This window comes from Hylobates moloch, unplaced genomic scaffold (assembly GCF_009828535.3).
Source record: "Hylobates moloch isolate HMO894 unplaced genomic scaffold, HMol_V3 SCAFFOLD_5, whole genome shotgun sequence".
In the NCBI taxonomy this organism is placed as follows: Eukaryota; Metazoa; Chordata; class Mammalia; order Primates; family Hylobatidae; genus Hylobates; species Hylobates moloch.
The window spans coordinates 95,960,044-95,979,681 of record NW_026652280.1 but is presented as its reverse complement, the minus strand read 5'-3'; the positions used below and the strand labels follow the sequence as shown (position 1 = coordinate 95,979,681).

At 38.1% G+C, this 19,638-nt stretch overlaps 1 protein-coding gene across 1 annotated transcript; it reads left to right on the top strand.

The window, feature by feature from the left end:
* Positions 1–17,735: 17,735 nt before the first annotated feature.
* LOC116469233 (olfactory receptor 10J4) lies at positions 17,736–18,662 on the top strand. Its single transcript, XM_032154041.1, is given in 3 exon segments — positions 17,736–18,396; positions 18,399–18,622; positions 18,624–18,662. Coding segments are annotated over 3 exon segments (924 nt in total).
* Positions 18,663–19,638: the final 976 nt, after the last annotated feature.

Sequence of the window (19,638 nt, the reverse complement as noted above, 5' to 3'; positions counted from 1 at the left end):
TTGCCCACTTTTTAATTGGATTTTTATTTTTACTGTTGTGGTAAGTTCCTTGTATATTCTGGACATTAGTCCCTTGTGGGATGAATAGTTTGCAAATATATACTCCCATTCAGTGTGTTGTTTCTCAACTCTGGATTGTTTCCTTTGCTGTGAAGAAGCTATTTAGTTAAATAGAGTTCAATTTATCTGTTTGTTTTTATCTATGCTTTTGAGATCTTCACCATACATAAATCTTTGCCTGCATCAGTATTCTGAAGTGTTTTCCCTGTGTTTTCTTCTAGTTATTTCATAGTTTTGGGTCTTACATTCAAGTCTTTGATCCATCTTGAGTTGATTTTTTTATATGGTGAGAGATAGAGGCCCACTTGTATTCTTCTGCATATGGGCATCCTGTTTTCCCATTACCACTTATTGAAAAAAGTATCCTTTCCCCAATGTATGTTCTTAGTGCCTTTGTCTAAAATCAGTTGACCGTGAATAAATGAATGTATTTCTGAATTCTCCATTCTGTTTCTCTGGTCTGTGTGTCTGTTTTTACACTAATACCATGCTATTTTGGTTATGATAGCCTTGTAACACATTTTGAAGTCAGGTCAGGTGATGCCTCGAGCTTTGTTATTTTTGCTCAAGATTGCTTTGGCTATTCAAGCTCTTTTTCGGTTCCATACAAATTTTTGGATTGCTTTTCCTAATTCTGTGAAATATGACATTGATATCTGAATGGAGATTGCATTGAATCTATAGATCGCTTTGGGCAATATGGTAATTTAATGATATGAATATGGTAATTAATTTTAAATGATATGACTAATATTCAATTTTATGTTAATGATATTAATTATTTTAAGAATGTGAAAATATTAATGTGATTAATTATTTAATGATAATTGTTTAATTTATGAACATGAGACATCTTTTCATTTGTTGTGTCCTCTTAAATTTCTTTCATCAATGTTTTATAGTTTTTCTTGCACAGCTCTTTCACCTCCTTTGTTAAATTTATTCCTAGTTTTTTTTTCAGTTATTGTAAATGGGATTGCCTTCTTTATTAAAGAAATAAAGAATTCACTAGGTCACTATTCATGTATAAAAATGCCATTGATTTTTGTGTGTTGATGCTGTATCTTACAACTTTACTAAATGTATCTATAGATTTAAGAGGTTTTTTTTTTGGTAGAGTCTTTAGGTTTTTCTAGATGTAAGATTATATCATCAGCAAAGAGGGACAATTGGACTTATTCTTATCCAATTTGAGCATCTTAGTTTTCTCTTGTTTGATTGCTCTGGCTACGACTTCTAGTACTACATCAAATAAGAATGGTGAAAGGCAGAATCCTTGTCTTGTTCCAGTTCTTAGATAAAAGGCTTTCAGGTTTTCCCCATTCAGTACAATGTTAGCTGTGGGTTTGTCCTAAGTGGCCTATATTATGTTCAGGTATGATCTTTCTTTGCCTAGTTTCTTGAGACTTTTTTATCATGAGGGAATATTGCAAAATAATTTTTCCTCATCTATTGAAATGATCATATGGTTTTTGTCCATTATGTTGATGTGATGTATTGTGTTTATTGATTTGTATGTGTTGAACAATTCTTGCATCTCTGGTATAAATCCCACTTAATCCTGGTGCATTATTATTTTTTTTGATGTGCTGTTGGTTTTGGTTTGCTAGTATTTTGTTTAGAATTTTTGTGTCTGTGTTCATCAGCAGCATTTTACTGTAGTTTTCTTTTTTGTTGCATCCTTGTCTGGTTTTAGTATTAGGGTAATGCTGCCTCATACAATGAGTTAGAGAAAATTTTCTCCTTTAATTTTTTTGAAATAATTTGAGGATATTGATGTTAGTTCTTTTTTGAAAGTTTGGTGGCATTTTTCAGTAAAGCTATCCAATTCTGGGATTTTCTTTGTTGGGAGGCCTGTTATTATTGATCCAATCTCATTACTCATTATTAGTGTTTTCAAGTTTTTTATTTCTTCCTGATTCAAGTCTTGGTAGGTGATACGAGTCTAGAAATTTATTTGTTTCCTCTAGGTTTTCTATTTTGTTAGTGTGTATTGCTCATAATAGTCTCCAATAATCTTTTCTAATTCTGTGGTATCAGTTGTAATGTCTCCTTTTTCATTTCTGATTTTATTTATTTGGGACTTCTCTCTTTTTCTCTTGGTTATTCTGCCTAGCAGTTTACTGATTTTGTTTATCTATTAAAAAACTTTTCATTTCACTGATTTTTTGTTTTTTAAGTCTGTATTTCATTTAATTCTGCTTTGATCTTTATTATTTCTTCTACTAATCTTGAATTTGTTTTGTTCTTGCTTTTCTAGTTCATTGAAGTAAATCATTAGATTGTTTATTTAAAATCTACTTTTTTCTATACATGTTTAGTTCTTTAAAATTCCCTCTTAGCACAGATTTTGCTGTCTCCCACAATTCTTGGTATGTTGTGTTTCCATTTTATTTGTTTCAATAAATTTTATTTACTCCATAATTCCTTTCTTGATCAAATGGCCTTTGAGGAGTGATATGGTTTGACTCTGACCACACCCAAATCTCATCTTTAATTGTAGTTCCCATAATTCCCACACGTCATGGGAGAAACACGGTGGGAGGTATTTGAATCATGGGAGCAGGTCTTTCCCATACTGTTCTCATATTAGTGAATAAGTCTTATGAGATCTGACGTTTTTAAAAGTGGGAGTTGTCCTGCACAAGTTTTCTCTCTTGTCTGCCGTCATGTAAGACATGCCTTTCACTTTCTGCCTCCTCAGCCACGTGGAACTGTGAGTCCACTAAACTCTTTTTCTTTATAATTAACCAGTCTCAGGTAGTCTTTATTAGCAGTGTGAGAAAAGACTAACAGTAAATTGGTACCAGGAGTAGGGTGCTGCTGTATAGATACCCAAAAATGTAAAAGCAACTTTGGAATTGGGTAACAGGCAGAGGTTGAAACAGTTTGGAGGGCTCAGAAGAAGACAGGAAAATGTGGGAAAGTTTGGAACTACCTAGAAACTTATTGACTGGCTTTTACCAAAATTCTTATAATGATATGGACAATGAAATCCAGGCTGTGGTGGTCTCAAATGCAGATGAGAAACCAGTTGGGAACTGGAGTAAAGGTGATTCTTGTTATGTTTTTGCATCATTATGCCCCTGCCCTAGAGATTTGTGGAACTTTGAACTTGAGGGAGATGATTTAGGGTATCTGGTGGAAGAAATTGCTAAGCAGCAAAGCATTCAAGCAGTGACTTGGGTGCTGTTAAAAGCGTTTAGTTTTAAAAGAGAAGCAGCGTAAAAGTTCAGAAAATTTGCAGCCTGACAATGCAATAGAAAAGAACTCCCATTTTCTGAGGAGAAATTCAAGCCAGCTGGAGAAGTTTTCATAAGTAACAAGGAGCCAAATGTTAATTGCCAAGACAATGGGGAAGATGTCTCCAGGGCATGTTAGAGACCTTTGCAGCAGCCCCTCCCACCACAGGCCAGGAGGCCTAGGAGGAAAAAGGGGTTTCCTGGGCCAGGTCCAGGGCCCCCCTGTTATGCACAGTCTCTTGGTGCCCTGAGTCACAGCCACCCTAGCCATGGCTAAAAGGGACCAAGGTACAGCTCAGGTCATAGCTTCAGATGGTGTAATCCCCATACTTTGGCAGCTGCCATGTGGTGTTGAGCCTGCAGGTGAACAGAAGTCAAGAATTGGGCTTGGGAACCTCTGCCTAGATTTCACAGGATGTATGGAAACCCCTGGATATCGAGGCAGAAGTTTGCTGCAGTGGTGGGGCCTTCACAAAGAACCTCTGCTAGGGTAGTGTGGAAGGAAAATGTGTGGTTGAAGCCCCCACACAAAGTCCTCACTGGGGCACTGCCTAGTGGAGCTATGAGAAGAGGGACACTGTCCTCCAGACCTCAGAATGGTAGATCTACCAACAGCTTGCACTGAGCACCTGGAAAAGCCATAGACCTTGAACATCAGCACATGAAAGCAGCTAGAATGGAGGCTGTACCCTGCAATGCCACAGGGGTGGAGCTGCCCAAGATCATGGGAACCCACCTCTTGCATCAGTGTGACCTGGATGTGAGACATAGAGTCAAAGGAAATCATTTTGGAGCTTTAAGATTTGACTGCCCCATGGGATTTCAGACTTGCATGGGGCCTGTAGCCCCTTCATTTTGGCCAATTTCTTCTACTTAGAATGAGTGTATTTACCCAATGCTTGCAACCCCATTGTACCTAGGAAGTAACTAACTTGCTTTTGATTATACAGGCTCACAGGTGAAAGGGACTTGGCTTGTCTCAGATGAGATTTTAAGCTGTGGACTTTTGAGTTAATGCTGGACTTTTGAGTTAAAGTTTGAGTAAAAGACTTTGTGGAGCTGTTGGGAAGGCATGATTGGTTTTGAAATGTGAGAACCTGAGATTTGAGAGGGTCCAGGGGCAGAATGATATGGTTTGACTGTGACCCCACCCAAATCTTAGCTTAAATTAAAGCTCCCATAATTCCCATGTGTCGTGGGAGAAACCCAGTGGGAGGTAATTGAATCATGGGGGTGGGTCTTTCCCATGCTGTTCTTGTGATAGTGAATAAGTCTCATGAGATCTGATGGTTTTATAAATGGGAGTTTGCCTGCACAAGTTTTCTCTCTTGCTTGCTGCCATGTAAGACATGCCTTTCATTTTCTGCCATGATTGTGAGGCCTCCCCAGCCACATGGAACTGTGAGTCCATTAAACCTCTTTTTCTTTATAAATTACCCAGTCTCAGGTATGCCCTTATTAGCAGTGTGAGAAGAGACTAACACAAGGAGCATGTTGTTTAAATTACATGTATCTGTACAGTTTCCAAAGTTTCTCTTGATTTCTAGTTTTATTCCACTGTAGTCTTAGAAGACATTTGATATGATTTCAGTATTTTTCAATTTGTTGAGACTTGTTTTGTGTCCTAACATATGATCTATTTTGGAGAATGTTTCTTGTGCTGATGAATGGAACGTGTATTCTGTAGCTGTTGGATGAAATGTTTTGTAAATGCCTTTTAGGTTCATTTGGTTAAATATGCAACTAAAATTCATTTTTTGTTTTTATTTTTCCTTCTGGATGATCTATCTAATGATGAAAGTAGGGTGTTCAAGTCTCCAACTACTATTGTATTGGAGTCTCTCTCTCTCTTTAGATGTAATAATATTTTTTATATATGGATGCTCTGATGTTGGGTGCATATATGTTTATAACTTTTATATCCCATTGCTGAATTTATCTTTTGTTATTATATAATGACCTTCTTGGTCTCTTTTTACTGTTTTTGACTTAAAGTCTGTTTTATCTGATATAAGTATAGTTTTTTTCCTGCTCACTTTGGTTTCCATTTGCCATAGAGGGTATTTTTCTATTCCCTTACTTTCAGTCTATATGCTTCTTTCCTGGTAAGATAATTTTCATAGGCAGCATATCGTTGGGTCATATTGTTTATTCTACTCAGCTAGTCTATATCTTTTAAGTGGGAAGTTCAATGTATTTACTTTTAAGTTTATTATGGATAGATGAGGGCATATTCCTGTAATTTCATTAATTGATTTCTGGTTGTTTTGTATATTCTTTGTTTATTTCTTTCTCTTTTATTGTTTATTATTGTGGTTTGCTGGAATTTTGTAGTGGTAACATTTGAATATTTTCTCTTCCTTTTTTGTTTGCTAAACCAGTGGTTTTTACATTTTCATGTATTTTAGTGATAGTAGTTATCTTTCTTTTGCTACCAGGCATAGGACTCCCTTAAGCATTTCTTGTAGGATCAGTCTAAAGGTGATAAATTTGCTTATTTGGAGAGGACTTTATTTCTCCTTTATATTTGAAGGATAACTTTGTTAGGCATAAAATCCTTGGTTAGTAGGTTTTTTTTTCAGCACTTTGAATACATCATACTATTATCTCATGGTCTGTATGGTTTCTCCTGAGAAATATGCTGTTAGTCTGATCAAAGTTCCTTTATAAGTGACTAGATGCTTTTCTCTTGCTGTTCTTAGAATTTTGTCTTTTTCTTTGACTTTTGACATTTTGGGTATAACATGCCATGGAAACCTTCTTAAATTGTATCTATTTGTGAATCTTTGAGATTCCTGTATCTTGATGTTCCCAAATCTTGCTAGACGTGGGAAGTTTTTAATCTGTTATTTCATTAAATAGGTTTTCTAAACCTCTTGTTTTCTTCTTGTCTTCTGAGATACCACAGATTTGTGTACTTGATCACTTTCTGGTGCCCCATATGTCAGATATGCTTTGTAATTCTTTTTTATTCTTTTAAAAATTTTTGCCTGAGTTATTTCAAAAGGCCCATTTTTAAGTTTTGAGATTTTTTGTCTGCTTGATCTAGTCTATTGCTGAAGATTTCAAGTGTATTTTGTATTTTATTCAATGAATTCTTCAATTTTAGAATTTCTGTTAGGTTCTTTTTTATGTTATCTATGACTTCAGTAATTTTAAAATTCACATCCTGATTTTTTTCTGATTTTTTATATTGTTTTCAGTAATCTCTTTTATCTCACTGAGATTCTTGAGTATCAATATTTTAAATTCTTTTTTGGGGATTTGGCAAATTTCTTTTTGATTGGGATCTCTTGCTGGAGAATTTTTATGTTCCTTCAGAGGTGTTGTATTAATTTCATGTTTCCTGTGTTCTTCCATTGATATCTGCACATCTGGTGGAATAGTTTGCTTTTTCCAATTTTTTGAATTTGTTCTCATGGGGGTGGAATTTTTCCTGAAGATATATCTATGGCATTGGTTGGTTAGGGCACTGTGGCTTGGATCGTGGGTGCATACAGTGGTGTAGTGTCTCTATGATTTATTTAGCTGTACAATGTCAGTGGTGTCTTTGATTTCCTCAGTGGCTTACGGTGTAGTAGTTAGTAGAGGCTGTGGTGAAGTTTGGGTAGGAACTGGAATGCCAGGTGAGCTAGTCTTTGGGCCTGGGTGGTGATGGCAGTGGGATGATCATGCCTGTTCATGACCCCATGGTGATGTACGCTGGCATTGATTTTAACTTGTGCAAGCAGGCTGATTCTTGGGGCTCCAGGTGACTTGCTTGGGTACCAGCAGTGGCAGAGAGGGTGGGCAGGTTTTTAAGCACCTGGGCATCAGGCATGGCATGGGCAATGACAGTAATAGTGGCAGGACAACCCTCTGGTACCCAAGCAGTCCACAGTGATGTTGGCAGTTGCTGCAATGCACTGTACAGGCCTGCAGGTGGCACATCCATGTAATGCTATCTGTTGTAGCTGCAGGTTGAGTGGGCTTGACCTCAGACCCCAACAGTAGTGTGCTCAGGTGCCAAACACTGTTAGGCTGAGCTGGGTGATTTCCAGGCCTCAAACAGTGTGCTGAGTACTGGAGTTGGTGGAGCTGGGCTGGGCAGTCTCCCCAGTGGTGCATTCAGGTATTGGCTTTTGTAGGGAGAGATAGGGTGATCCCTAGGCCCCCAGCAGAATGCTTAGGTGGGGCAGCAGTGACTGCACTGTGGCCCTACTACTGAGGAGGGTGGAGTGCTTTCAGTGGAAGTAACCTTAGGCATGTTGCTGGGGACTGTGCATGTTTCTTGTGCCTCAACCCTGCACCAGCCTGCAATGGAGGCAGCTGTGAGCTGTGGAATTTTTCCCTGGGGCACTTAAAAATGTGCAGCCAACCCTCCACAGGTGAGATGCAGGGGTCTCTGCCCATGGTTCCCACCTTGATCCCAGGAGTAGCAGCAGTAGGTACAGAATGTCAGTGGGGCTTCAGGGATGTGGAGATGCAGAGGCTGTTAAGCCCTAGGGCAGGACAGAGACTGGTGGAGGCTTGGCTTTCAAAATGATGCTGTGTTGCAGCTGCACAAGACTCCGGGGGTTGTGGGACCCAGTGTGAGCTCCCTCTGGAGCAGTGCCTTTGTGTAGTCCCCAGGCAGTTCCCTATGTAAGTTTCGAACCTTACTAGAGTTGAGCTGCTTTCCTGTGGCTAGAGTTGTAGGAGTCTTGGGTGGAAATGAGGACCACTGGCGGGCTTCTCGCTTACCCTTTCCCCACATTAGGGAACTTCTTCAGGCTGCCAGCAGATCCCAGCTGAACAGGCTACATTGCTTCCCTCTCCTTCCTTGCTTCTGGTGCTTCCCATAACTGTTCTGTTGAACTCTAGTGTTCTCAAATGAGCTATTCAAAGTAATTATATACTCACTAATTTGGTTCCTCTCCATGGAAGAGGTGAATACCGAATGCATCTAGTCAGCCACCTTGAAGCCCCTCTTCTATTTCAATCCTTTCCAATTTTTCGAAACCAAAATTACATTTTTTTCTTTACACAGCAGATGGTTCATATAGCCTCTTAAAGAACATATCTCCCTTATAAAGCCATGCTGCTTTTCTCCTACAGGTGATGCCAATGCTTCTACACTTTATTATAGAGGCCAATATTTACCCCACCCACTGCCCCACACAATATATCTTCTTTCCCATTTAGCTTTTGATTTACATGCTTGAATTGACTGTGAAAATTCTCTGTGGGCTTCTTACATTTCAGTACATCTTGTGAAGACAGGCATTGATGATCCGTTGATCCTATGATTTCAAAGATATTTGTATAAGGAACAGCCTTGAAACACAGAGACAGTGTCTCCCTCTGGAGCAAAGAGCAGGCAGGCATACTGCATATTATAGCAGATTTAGTCTCCCTAAGCCCAGGGTTGCACATTTCTAATATAACTCACTATACTTCCCATATTCAAGTAAAATACTGCAGATTTACATTTTCCAGAAGGGTTTGAAAGTTGGAGAGGAAGTGCAGTGTAGACAATGAGGAGATTAAGAAAATTCTACAAACCATGCAGAGAGACTTTCCTCCAGTCTCCTTTTCCTTCTTTGACTCCCACAATTCTGGCAACAAGGTTTACAACCACCAGAAAGAACATTAAAGGAATTCTTCCTAGGGAAATGAAGAATCCTGAGAGAATGAACTTATAGATACTGACATCTGGGTGCTTTCCAATGAAAACTACTTGCCATTGTATTGCTGTCAATACAAGAAACACACTCAGAACTTTCAATTGGCTTATTAGAGCTTTTTTAATAGATATGAACAGACAGCCAAGGTGGTTTCTAACATTAAAAGCCACACTACATCCATAATCCCAGCACTTTGGGAGGCTGAGGCGAGTGGATCATTAGGTCAGGAGTTCAAGACCAGCCTGGCCAAGATGGTGAAACCCTGTCTCTAATAAAAATACAAAAAATTAGCCGGGCGAGGTGGCAGGTGCCCATAATCCCAGCTACTCAGGAGGCTGAGGCAGGAGAGTCTCTTGAACCCAGGAGACGGGGGGTGCAGTGAGCAGAGATCATGCCACTGCACTCTAGCATGGGTGACAGAGCAAGACTCCATCTCCAAAAAAAAAAAAAAAAAGCCACACTGGAACAAGCAAACAGAAAAAATTAAAAAATTAGAAAAAAAATAGAGATAATGCATTAAAGAGGAAATAATTTAATATTTACATATGTGTTAATATGCACATATGTAAATATATGTGCATATACACATATGTACATACATGATTTAAATGTATGTAAATATGCATATATGTATATGTGCATATATGTGTATATATGTACCCAAATATATATATATTCAAATTATGTATTATATATAAATAGGTAAATATATAACATAAATATGTAAGTATACATATATGTATATTGAAATACATGTATGTGTGTGTATATATACATATGATGTGTGTATGCATACGTTTAATATCCTCAATGAGATGAAAGAACTGAGTGTGTCCGTGAAATAAAAACAGGCTTCTACAAAAAGAAAACCTTGGAAAATAAGACAATTTCTTTCAATAATACATTAACAAATTGGAAGATAATTTTGAGGAAGCCTTCTAGAAAATGTAATAAAAAGATTAAAAAGTTGGGAAATAAGAGACAAAACAATGTGAAGATGGATAGAAGAGGTAGAATGTCCAATAAATATGAGTTCCAAACAAGCAAATAGAGGAAGAACAGCACAAGGAAAACAGTATTTCAAAATACTTGAAAAATATAAATTTCCAGATTGAGTAACTAACATAGCAAGAAAGAAAATAAGAAAGGAACACACAATGAAGACTACCATCATGTCACATCAAAATTCTAGGGATAAAGAAAAATGCTAAGAGTTTCCAGACAAAGAAAGCGAGAAAAACACATCGTATTAAAAGACTGAGACTTTAAACGAAATTAGACTTTTCAACAATTACACTAGAATTTGGTAAACAATGAAACAATGCCTTCAAAATCGTGATATAAAATTATTTCTAAAATAGATTAATACATCCAACAAAATACAACATGTGGATCCAATAAACATATTTTTAGAGAAGCGGACGTTTCAAAAAATTTACATCCCATGTTCTTATTCTCAGATAGTTATTGAAGAGGTTCTCCATCAGAGTGAGGGATCTAAGAAGCAGGGAAACTAACATAGGCAAGAGACAAGAAAATCTCAGCATGTTGGTGAGGAAAAGCTCCAGCACTGTAATCACGCAGCAGTCCTAATGAACAATCAAATCCAGATTGCAAGAGAGTAAAGAACTTCAGAATGGTGGTATTAGGCCAAAAAGAAACAAAATAACTAGAAGCCTAAATAAATAACTAAATAAATATGACCTGGGGAGATTATCTCATGTATTTGACTGCATCTAACTGTATCTATAGAGAAAAGGCTTTATAGTTCTGATGGAGAGTTTGAGAATTGTTTCAAGATACTTGAAAACTTAATAACAGAGTTCAATTACAAAATATTAGCAAGAAAAAAATTGCAAAGAGAGATATGAACTTATAGTAAGCTGCATAGTTCAGTTGTGAAAAATATGTTCATATCATAATACTGTATGTTCTGAAAATAGATTTAATTTTTACTGAAAGGATGACAGGAGAAGTATGTGGGTGTGTTTGTGTTCATGTACACAGAGATGGTGTTGTAAATGAGCTAGGAAGTCAAGAGAGAATGCCTAACATTTAGAAATCAAGAAATATCATTATGTGCATATTTTATACAATATAACAGAAACATAAAGATGGATAACATAAGAAACAGGTAAAAGAACTGAAAGTGGCTGCCTCCGAAAGGCAAGAATTATGTCTGGATAATAACTAACTCTTAAAATAATATAGTGCTATTTCACATCTTAAATTCTATATTTGGATTATTTTGCAAAAATAAAATTAAACTGTTTAAAAAATTAACGATGACTGCGGGAGAAATAGAAATGGTGGATATCTAACTGCATAGTGTGCATAGTAAACAATGGAAACAAATTTTAAAAAACAATTCACCAAAAGGCTGGCTAAGAAACAAGCAGAAATTAGGAAAACCTAGTAAATAAAATATATAAAATATGGTGTAAGTAATATTCAAAAATTTATTTAATTACAATAAATGTGAATGGATTAAGCTAATTAATGGAAACACAGAGGCTCTCAGACTGAATTTTAATAATCTACCACTTCAATTTTTTTAAATGTATATTAAAATGACAACAAGTTGGAAAATAAAGAGGCTGAAAATGGTATTTGAGCAAATGAAAACAAAAAGAAAATTGATGTAATATTGCTCATAAAAAACAAAATATTATTTAAAGTGAAAACAACTAAGGAACTTACGATGTTGATAAAATAATTCACCAGGAAGATATTCCATTTGTGAATGTATAAGGCCCTAACAACTTAGTTTTAAAATGTACTATGCAAAAACTGATAAAAATACTAGGATAAATTGACAAACACACAATCATAGCTGGAGACAACATATTTTTTTTTGAAACTAACAAAACATTCAATGGTTTAGTAGGACTTAAAAGAGTTGTAGCAATAATTAACAAGCCTAATCTAAAGCTCAAATCTTCATAAAGAGAATGTTCACTCTTTTGATCCCAAAGGATGTCTCAGTATTGATATTATGTAAATTTTTTTTCATGGACCACAATGCAATAAAATAAGAAATCAACCAAAAAAGAAGTAGACAAACTCTTCTCCATTAACCTTCAAAGATCTATATACATCATAGATATTTAATAAACATGTATATAGCACTTACTATATGTTAGCCATTATTCTAAGCACTTTGAAATATTTACTCATTCAGTCTTTAATATTGCTTGAGATAGGAAGTATTATTCCTCTCAGTATACAAATAAAATTGAAGCACAGAGAGATTGAGCAATATGTCCAAGGTTATGTAGTTAGTGAGTGGCAGAGAGAGACACAAGTGCTCTTGACTCCTGTATTAAGCTTATTCTCTTAACATAAGCATCTAAATAAACTATGAGTTAAAGAAGAAACAAAAATAAAATTTTAAAATATATACTACTACAGCTTCACAAAAAGACTACAAAACTAATGATGTACATCCAAAGCAGTTCTCAGAACTGCTTTATATATTTACTGGAAAATAATAAATGAATATTTAAATTCAAAAAGTTTCCAAAAGAGTAGCAAATTTAGAGAAGGTAAAAACAAATAATTATGATGAATTTAAATGCAAAAATAAAGAAAACTAAAACAATAGATATTTTATTTTTTAAGTTTGGATAGTTGAAGAGATTAATTAGAAATGAAACCCCTAACAGCCATGATCAACAAAAATCAAAGAGACACAAGAAACATTATCAAGTAGGATACAAGGACAGATATAGAGGAACAAAATACTTATAAAAGCATATTTTGAACAACTTTATATTAATTTATTTTTAAAAGGTATATAAAATGGGTAGATTTGGAGAAAAGGATATATTACCATAATTAGACAAGAAATAGAAAATGTACTAGAATAAAAACCCCATAAAAAGGAAACACTAGTAGTGAAAAACCTACTCTTTCCAAAAAACAAAGACACAAAAAACAACATCATGCTCAGAGGATAGAAAGGTGTGAGATTTAGCCAGCATTTAAAGAGGCTGCTAAATGCAAACCTTTCATACCAAAAACAGCCAAGTAGGAAAAGATAATTATCAGCCAATAATGGATAGATGAAAAAATAGTAAACTGAATTCAGCAGTATATAAAAAGATCAAGTAGCGGTTTCCATTAAAACGTATGAATGAGGCCGGAGCGGTGGCTCAGGCTTGTAATCCCAGCACTTTGGGAGGCCGAGGCGGGCGGATCACAAGGTCAGGAGATCGAGAACACGGTGAAACCCCGTCTCTACTAAAAATACAAAAAAAAAAAAAAAAAAAATTAGCCGGGCGTGGTGGCGGGCGCCTGTAGTCCCAGCTACTTGGAGAGGCTGAGGCAGGAGAATGGCGTGAACTCGGGAGGCGGAGCTTGCAGTGAGCCGAGATGGCGCCACTGCACTCCAGCCGGGGTGAGAGCGCGAGACTCTGTCCCCCCCCCCAAAAAAAAAAAGTATGAATGAGCCAATATTTTAAAAATCTATTAATGTAATTCACCCCAACAACTTAGAGAATAGAAAGCGTATGATTGTGTCAATGGATGCAGAAAAGAAACTAGCTGAAAATTTAACAGACCATTTATGATAAACTTGGAAACAAACCAGGAATAGAAGGGAACTTCCTTATATCTGCCAGAGATCTATAGCAAGCATCATGTTTAACGGTTAATAAAACATGAAAAACATTTAAAGTCTGAATAAAAGACAAAAATGTATCTATAACTGTTAGTGTTGAATATTATATTTCATAACCAAATGCAATGTGAAGAGAAATAAATAAGAGACATAAAAATCAGAACAGAAAAGACAAAACTGTCAAAATGTGCAGATGATGTAGTCGTCAATATATTTTTCTCCTTTGTCAGAAAAAAACCTACATTCATCCTAGATTTTCTTAGCCTTTTTCCCCTAAACCCATCTTTCTTCAGATAAACACACAATAAAACTTATATTTAAAAAAGTCAGTCACTTTCCTGTTCACAATTTCAGTATCGGGGTTTCCTTTTCTTTCTCGTAGGTTTCAATTCCATTCTATATCTAATTTCAAAGAGCTACATATTTAAATAGCTACCAGGAGAACTATAAAGAAGAGACATTGACAAAAAAGGCCCAAGATTAACTGATTATTTCAAGGTCTTGATAAGACTTGCTGCCCAACTTTAAGCCTTCCCTTAGCTGCTCCCTAAAGGATTTCAAACAGTCCTAGCGAAGTTACGCACTGGCCATTCTCAAGCAGTGATAAATATGCCGTAAATTCATCTCTTGCCTGTGGGACTTTGGATCTTAATAGCTTATGAGCTCAAGTATTTCCAGTTTCTGTTGGGTAAATGTTTCAGGGCCTTAAGAGAGATTATGTGGAATTGAACTGAATGCCTGGCAACTCTTCCATGCTTGTCAGTCTCTCCCAGCTTACTTGGCTTGTCAAAGACACCACAATAAACTGTCCTGCTTTCAAATATTTATTTCTCAGTATGCTGTTACTTAGAGAATCTCTAAGAGAAAGGTACAAACTGGGCACCAGAACTAGGAATTACTGAAGAGCCCAAGTCTTAGGGTATCCTGGGGAATTTGATATCCAGTTCTCTTCCAACCTTCAGAAAGGCCCATCTTGGGCTCACCTTCTAAAAGGAAAGCAAGGATGGGTCAGTTGATGGACTAAGTGCTGGAGAGAGAAAGAGGGGGCTACAGAAATTACTTCAGTAAAGCTCTTCCTTCCGATCTCCTCAAGGAGAAGGTGCTCAGCTTTTTGTGGGTAACACACAGGGGTGGCCAGGTACTGCAAAGCAGGCAAAACTGGCTTACACTACAGGTGTAGTGTTCCCAGTTTCTGCTGTATTCCATGTTCCTAGCATGCGAGAGACATTCTATGAGTATTTGCTGAAGAAATCAGTAAATGAATGAGTCATGGTTCCCACAACATTCAAACTGAAGAGACCTCAGAGGTAGGTCCTTCAGCAGTTAAGACAGAGAAACCCTGGAGTGTGAGTGGTTTGTCTCACGACACTGCATCCTTAAACATGATTGGTTCTGAGGCCCTCCCCATAATGCGATCATGAGGCATGAGTCCTCTTCAACCACGGAGCGGTCCAGGACCTTATGCTGATGCAAAGACTTCATTCCTATGGGAAAAACCAATATTGTCTAAGTACTAGCTGTATGACTGTTGATGAGCCACTTTTATAATGAGATCCCCAGACATCAGAGTGTTTGGATTGTGCTGTTGCTGCCTTGCAGACAGTCACTGTGGTTTTGGGGAGAGGGACCCCAGAGTCCTAGGGCACAGGAGAATGGTCCTCTTGGGAAGCCAGCAATTCAGACTGAAATTGACAGGACAGGGCAATGGGGAGGTGCAGGAGCGCCTGGTGCTGCTTTCTGTATGTTTGTTACTCCCAGATCTGACTGATCAGGGAGATAAATTAACTGAAATGTCCTGGTAGGTTCTGTTTTACTTCTAGTCCTCCGGTTCGGAAGATTCTCTGTGTGCTGTGTCTGCCACAGTACAATGGGAGTCCTGGACGTTCTAGTTTCAAGCCTCACTCTCCTGAATCCTGAATAAGCCTCCATCCTGCCCAGTGATATGTAAGTCACATTTCAGGACTTGATGCAGGGATTCTTGTTCTGTAACTAAATGTGACCTCATGGCCCTCATCTCATGACCTCATGGCCCTCATCTCATAACCTCATGACCCTCGTCTCTTTCTTTTATCTCCTGAGATAATTATCAAGTGGAAAAAATGAATACACAGCTGTGTCACAAAACTTAGGAATCAAAAAGCATAAATAGTGAAAAAAAATCACCGAGAAAGGATAATCTGGGTACCAGCCTTAAGGAAGGCAAAGCTTCCAAAGCCTAAATGCCTTATCCAGCATATTCTCATTGAAATGCTGTCCAGTCTCCACAGCCCTCAACAAACCATCTCCATCCCAGATTGTGCCATTTCTTCATAGCAGTCTCTGAGATAGATATTAGCACAGTCTTCATCTTACAAGAGAAGAAATTGAGGCCTAGAGAGGTGAGAACTGTTTCCAAAGTCATGTATGAGTAAGTGGTGCTTAGGTTTGATCACAGAGGTATTTAACTCCAGACTACCCTGCCCCCAATTCCCACACATTTCAAAATCTAGAGTTGGAAGAGAAGTGAGTATAGAAAGTAAAGACCAGACCTTCCAACAGGGATTGAAGAAATTAATGACAACAACCATCCATGAACATGAAAAAAAGAAGGAGAGCAAAAAAATTATGGGGGGGGTGTGTGTGTGTGTGTGTGTGTGTGTGTGTGTGTGTGTGTGTGCATGTTTGGGTGGCCAAGCATACAAATAGAATCCAGAGTTATGGGGAGTGGGGATGGGAAGGACAAAAGAAGGGAGGAAAGCAGAAATTTAATGTAGTATTTGCCTGCTATGTATCAGGAACTGCACTTGGCAATTTACATACAGTAATTCATATGATCTCCATAGCAACACTATGAAGTAGATATTATTATTCTATTTTATAGATGAGCAAATGGAGACAAATGAAACGAGCAAAGAAAATCAGGCATCCCTCCATTTACACTGGGGTTAAAGCCAGAGTTTATTATGAACTTATTTTGTTGTTTCTATTGCTGTTGTCTTATAGTTACTAGTGCTTTAAATCTATAAAAAACCTTCCAAGCCTTCATTGTGTTTAGAGACTAAAAAATAGAAGCAGAAACTACCCTCCACATGGAACAGGGAGACTCGGGTATTAAACACGTGATATTTGAGGCTACTGGAAGAAAGCAGGACTGAAAAGAGAAGTGGCTACGCACCACAGAATGTTCTAAGTCAGCACACTGGACTATCCACACGGGAGAAAAGGAGTGTCTCCTCTCACTTCCTTATTCCAGACACCAGCCACTGTGAATTTGAACCTTGAGAGAAAGCAGTGCTTTCTACCTTGACTTACCAAGTGGAAGCCCTTCTGAACAGAGATGGAGCAAGTTTTGAGGAGAGGGACTCCAGAGTCCTGGGACACAGGAGAATGGTCCTCTCTTGACTTCCCAGGAGTGTGCCTCACACAGCCATCTGTCCTTGGCTTGAACTCATTCACTCTTTAGGTACGTCGCTTTGCACTGGCCTCTGATGAGCAATGTGCCATTGCTGATTTAAACCAGGTGAGTCTGAGTAGAGTTTCAGGCCTGGGCACACGTATTTGGTGCTTTCTCTGGTCTACATCTACTTCTAGTCAAACCAGTTAGGGGTTTCCAATACATACCGTCCCTAACTTTATAATAGTGTGAGAGTGATATGCATACAGAAGAATTTATACTTCAAGTACCTATACAACCGTTTGGTTTTTCACTTTCAGTACAATATTCAAAAATTACCTATGATATTCAACACTTCATCATAAAATAGACTTTGTTTTAGTGATTTGCCCAGTTGTAGGCTAATGTTCTGAATACACTTAAGGTAGGCTAGGATAAGCTATGATGTTCAGTCAGGTGTATTAAATGCATTTTTAACATGATATTTTCAACGTATGATGGGTTTATCAGGATGTAGCCTCGTCATACATTGAAGGGCATCTGTACTCCCTTTACACATTTACTTCCTGTCAACAGACACATACTACATCTGTTCCCCAGTCTCAGGGCCCAGAGAACCTTGATGGGTCCTTCAGTACTTGCCTGTGTCTGAATGTTGAGAGCATCTGAAACCCAGAGCTACACTCCATTTCAGTGCCTGCATATGGCTGATGATGATCCTGGACCAGCCTACTGTTTCCAGCCTGGATGCTCAACATTCCCACTTCATCTCTTTCAGACTCAGATTCTCCTCAATGCCAAGGCCCAATTTCACAGCTGTGACAGAGTTTACATTTGAGGGTTTCTCCAGTTTTGAGTGGCATCACAGACTCACCCTCTTTTTGGTCTTGTACCTTTTGACCCTTGCCAGCAATGCTATCATCTTGACAGTTATCCGCCTTAACCATCAACTTCACATGCCCATGTGTTTCTTCCTGAGTGTGCTGTCTATTTCTGAGACCTGTTTTACCGTGGCCATCATCCCCCAAATGCTGTCCAGTCTCCTCAGTCCTCAGCAAGCCATCTCCATCCCAGGCTGTGCCACTCAGCTCTTTTTCTATCTCACTTTTTCTGTCAATAAATGCTTCCTGCTCACAGCCATGGGGTATGACCGCTATGTGGCCATCTTCAACCCCCTATGGTATTCAGTCATCATGGGCAAAAAGGCTTGTATACAACTGGCCAGTGGATCCTGGAGCACTGGCCTGAGCACAGCTATCATTCAGGTTTCTTCTGTATTCAGCCTTCCCTTCTGTGATGCTAATCTCATCTCCCACTTCTTTTGTGATATCCGGCCCATAATGAAGCTCACTTGTGCAGACACTACTATCAAGGAGTTTATTACTTTGCTCATCAGTCTCTGTGTCCTTGTTCTGCCCATGATCTTGATCTTTATCTCCTATGTCCTAATTGTCACCCCATCCTCAAGATTGCATCAGCTGAGGGCCGGAGAAAGGCCTTTGCTACTTGTGCCTCACACCTCACAGTGGTCATTGTCCACTATGGCTGTACCTCTTTCATCTACCTAAAACCCAAATCCCAAAATTCCCTGCAGGACAGACTTATCTCTGTGACATACACTGTTATTACTCCTCTGCTGCACCCTGTTGTATACAGCCTGAGGAAAAAAGAGGTCAAGGATGTCTTTGCTCAGAGCTTTGGGCAGAAAACCTCTCTCTTAGGTGCTGGTCAGTTCAATAACAATCAAAGAAAAAGAGTTTGATGAGGTGTCACAGTGAGGGGGACAATCAGATGAGAGATACTGTGAAAGCACCAGGTGGCTGATCTAGGCGCATCTAGGAATCTATTCCCCTCATAGATTGAAACAAGGAAGAAAAATATTAATGAAAAAAAGAAATACATGGATTTGCCAAGTCAGATATATGGGTTTACCAAGCTTAATGAAAATCAAATAAGATAAAGGATATTCATGCACTGCACTATAATGTTAGACATTATTCCTGTTACTCATATCATAAGGTATCGTAAACCAGCAGGGAACATAGGAAGAATATATACTATCATATCATAGGAGTTTATGTAAGCTGAACTTGACTTCACGAATGACACAAAGAGTACAAAAGGCCACCACCACCCCTTGTCTGAAGATGGGACCAACTCTAGGGCACAATTCTAGATCCCTCCATTAGATCAGGCTTAAGTTATGCTCCAACTAAGACTGTGTTCTTGCATAGTGATTCCCCTGCCCCATCTCGCTTCTCTCATTCCCTTTCCTCTGAGGGCACTCCTTAGTCAATCACTGTACCCAAGACCTTATTTCAGGCTCTGCTTCTGTGGAACCTGACCTAAGCAAGGTGGTACCTATGTCTATGGGGCAATTATTCAGACTTCACTGCGAGTGCTCTTTTTGCATCTGTTGCACTTAGGACAGTGCCTGGTGCATAGTAGATGTTAGATATTTATTAAAAGGAAGAAAGAAGGAAGGAAGGAAAGAAAAAGCAAGGAATACTGCTGTGAGCAGCTAAAATACATTAGACGGTAGCTCTTCTCTCTTGTTTTCCTTCTATTATTTTAACACTTTCAGGCTGTTTGTCCCTCTTTGTGACATCTCCTTTTGGTACATTTATTGAATGTATCCTAGATAGTAGTCATTATTTTAAGTATGTTATTAATTTAATCTTCACTATAAATCTATGA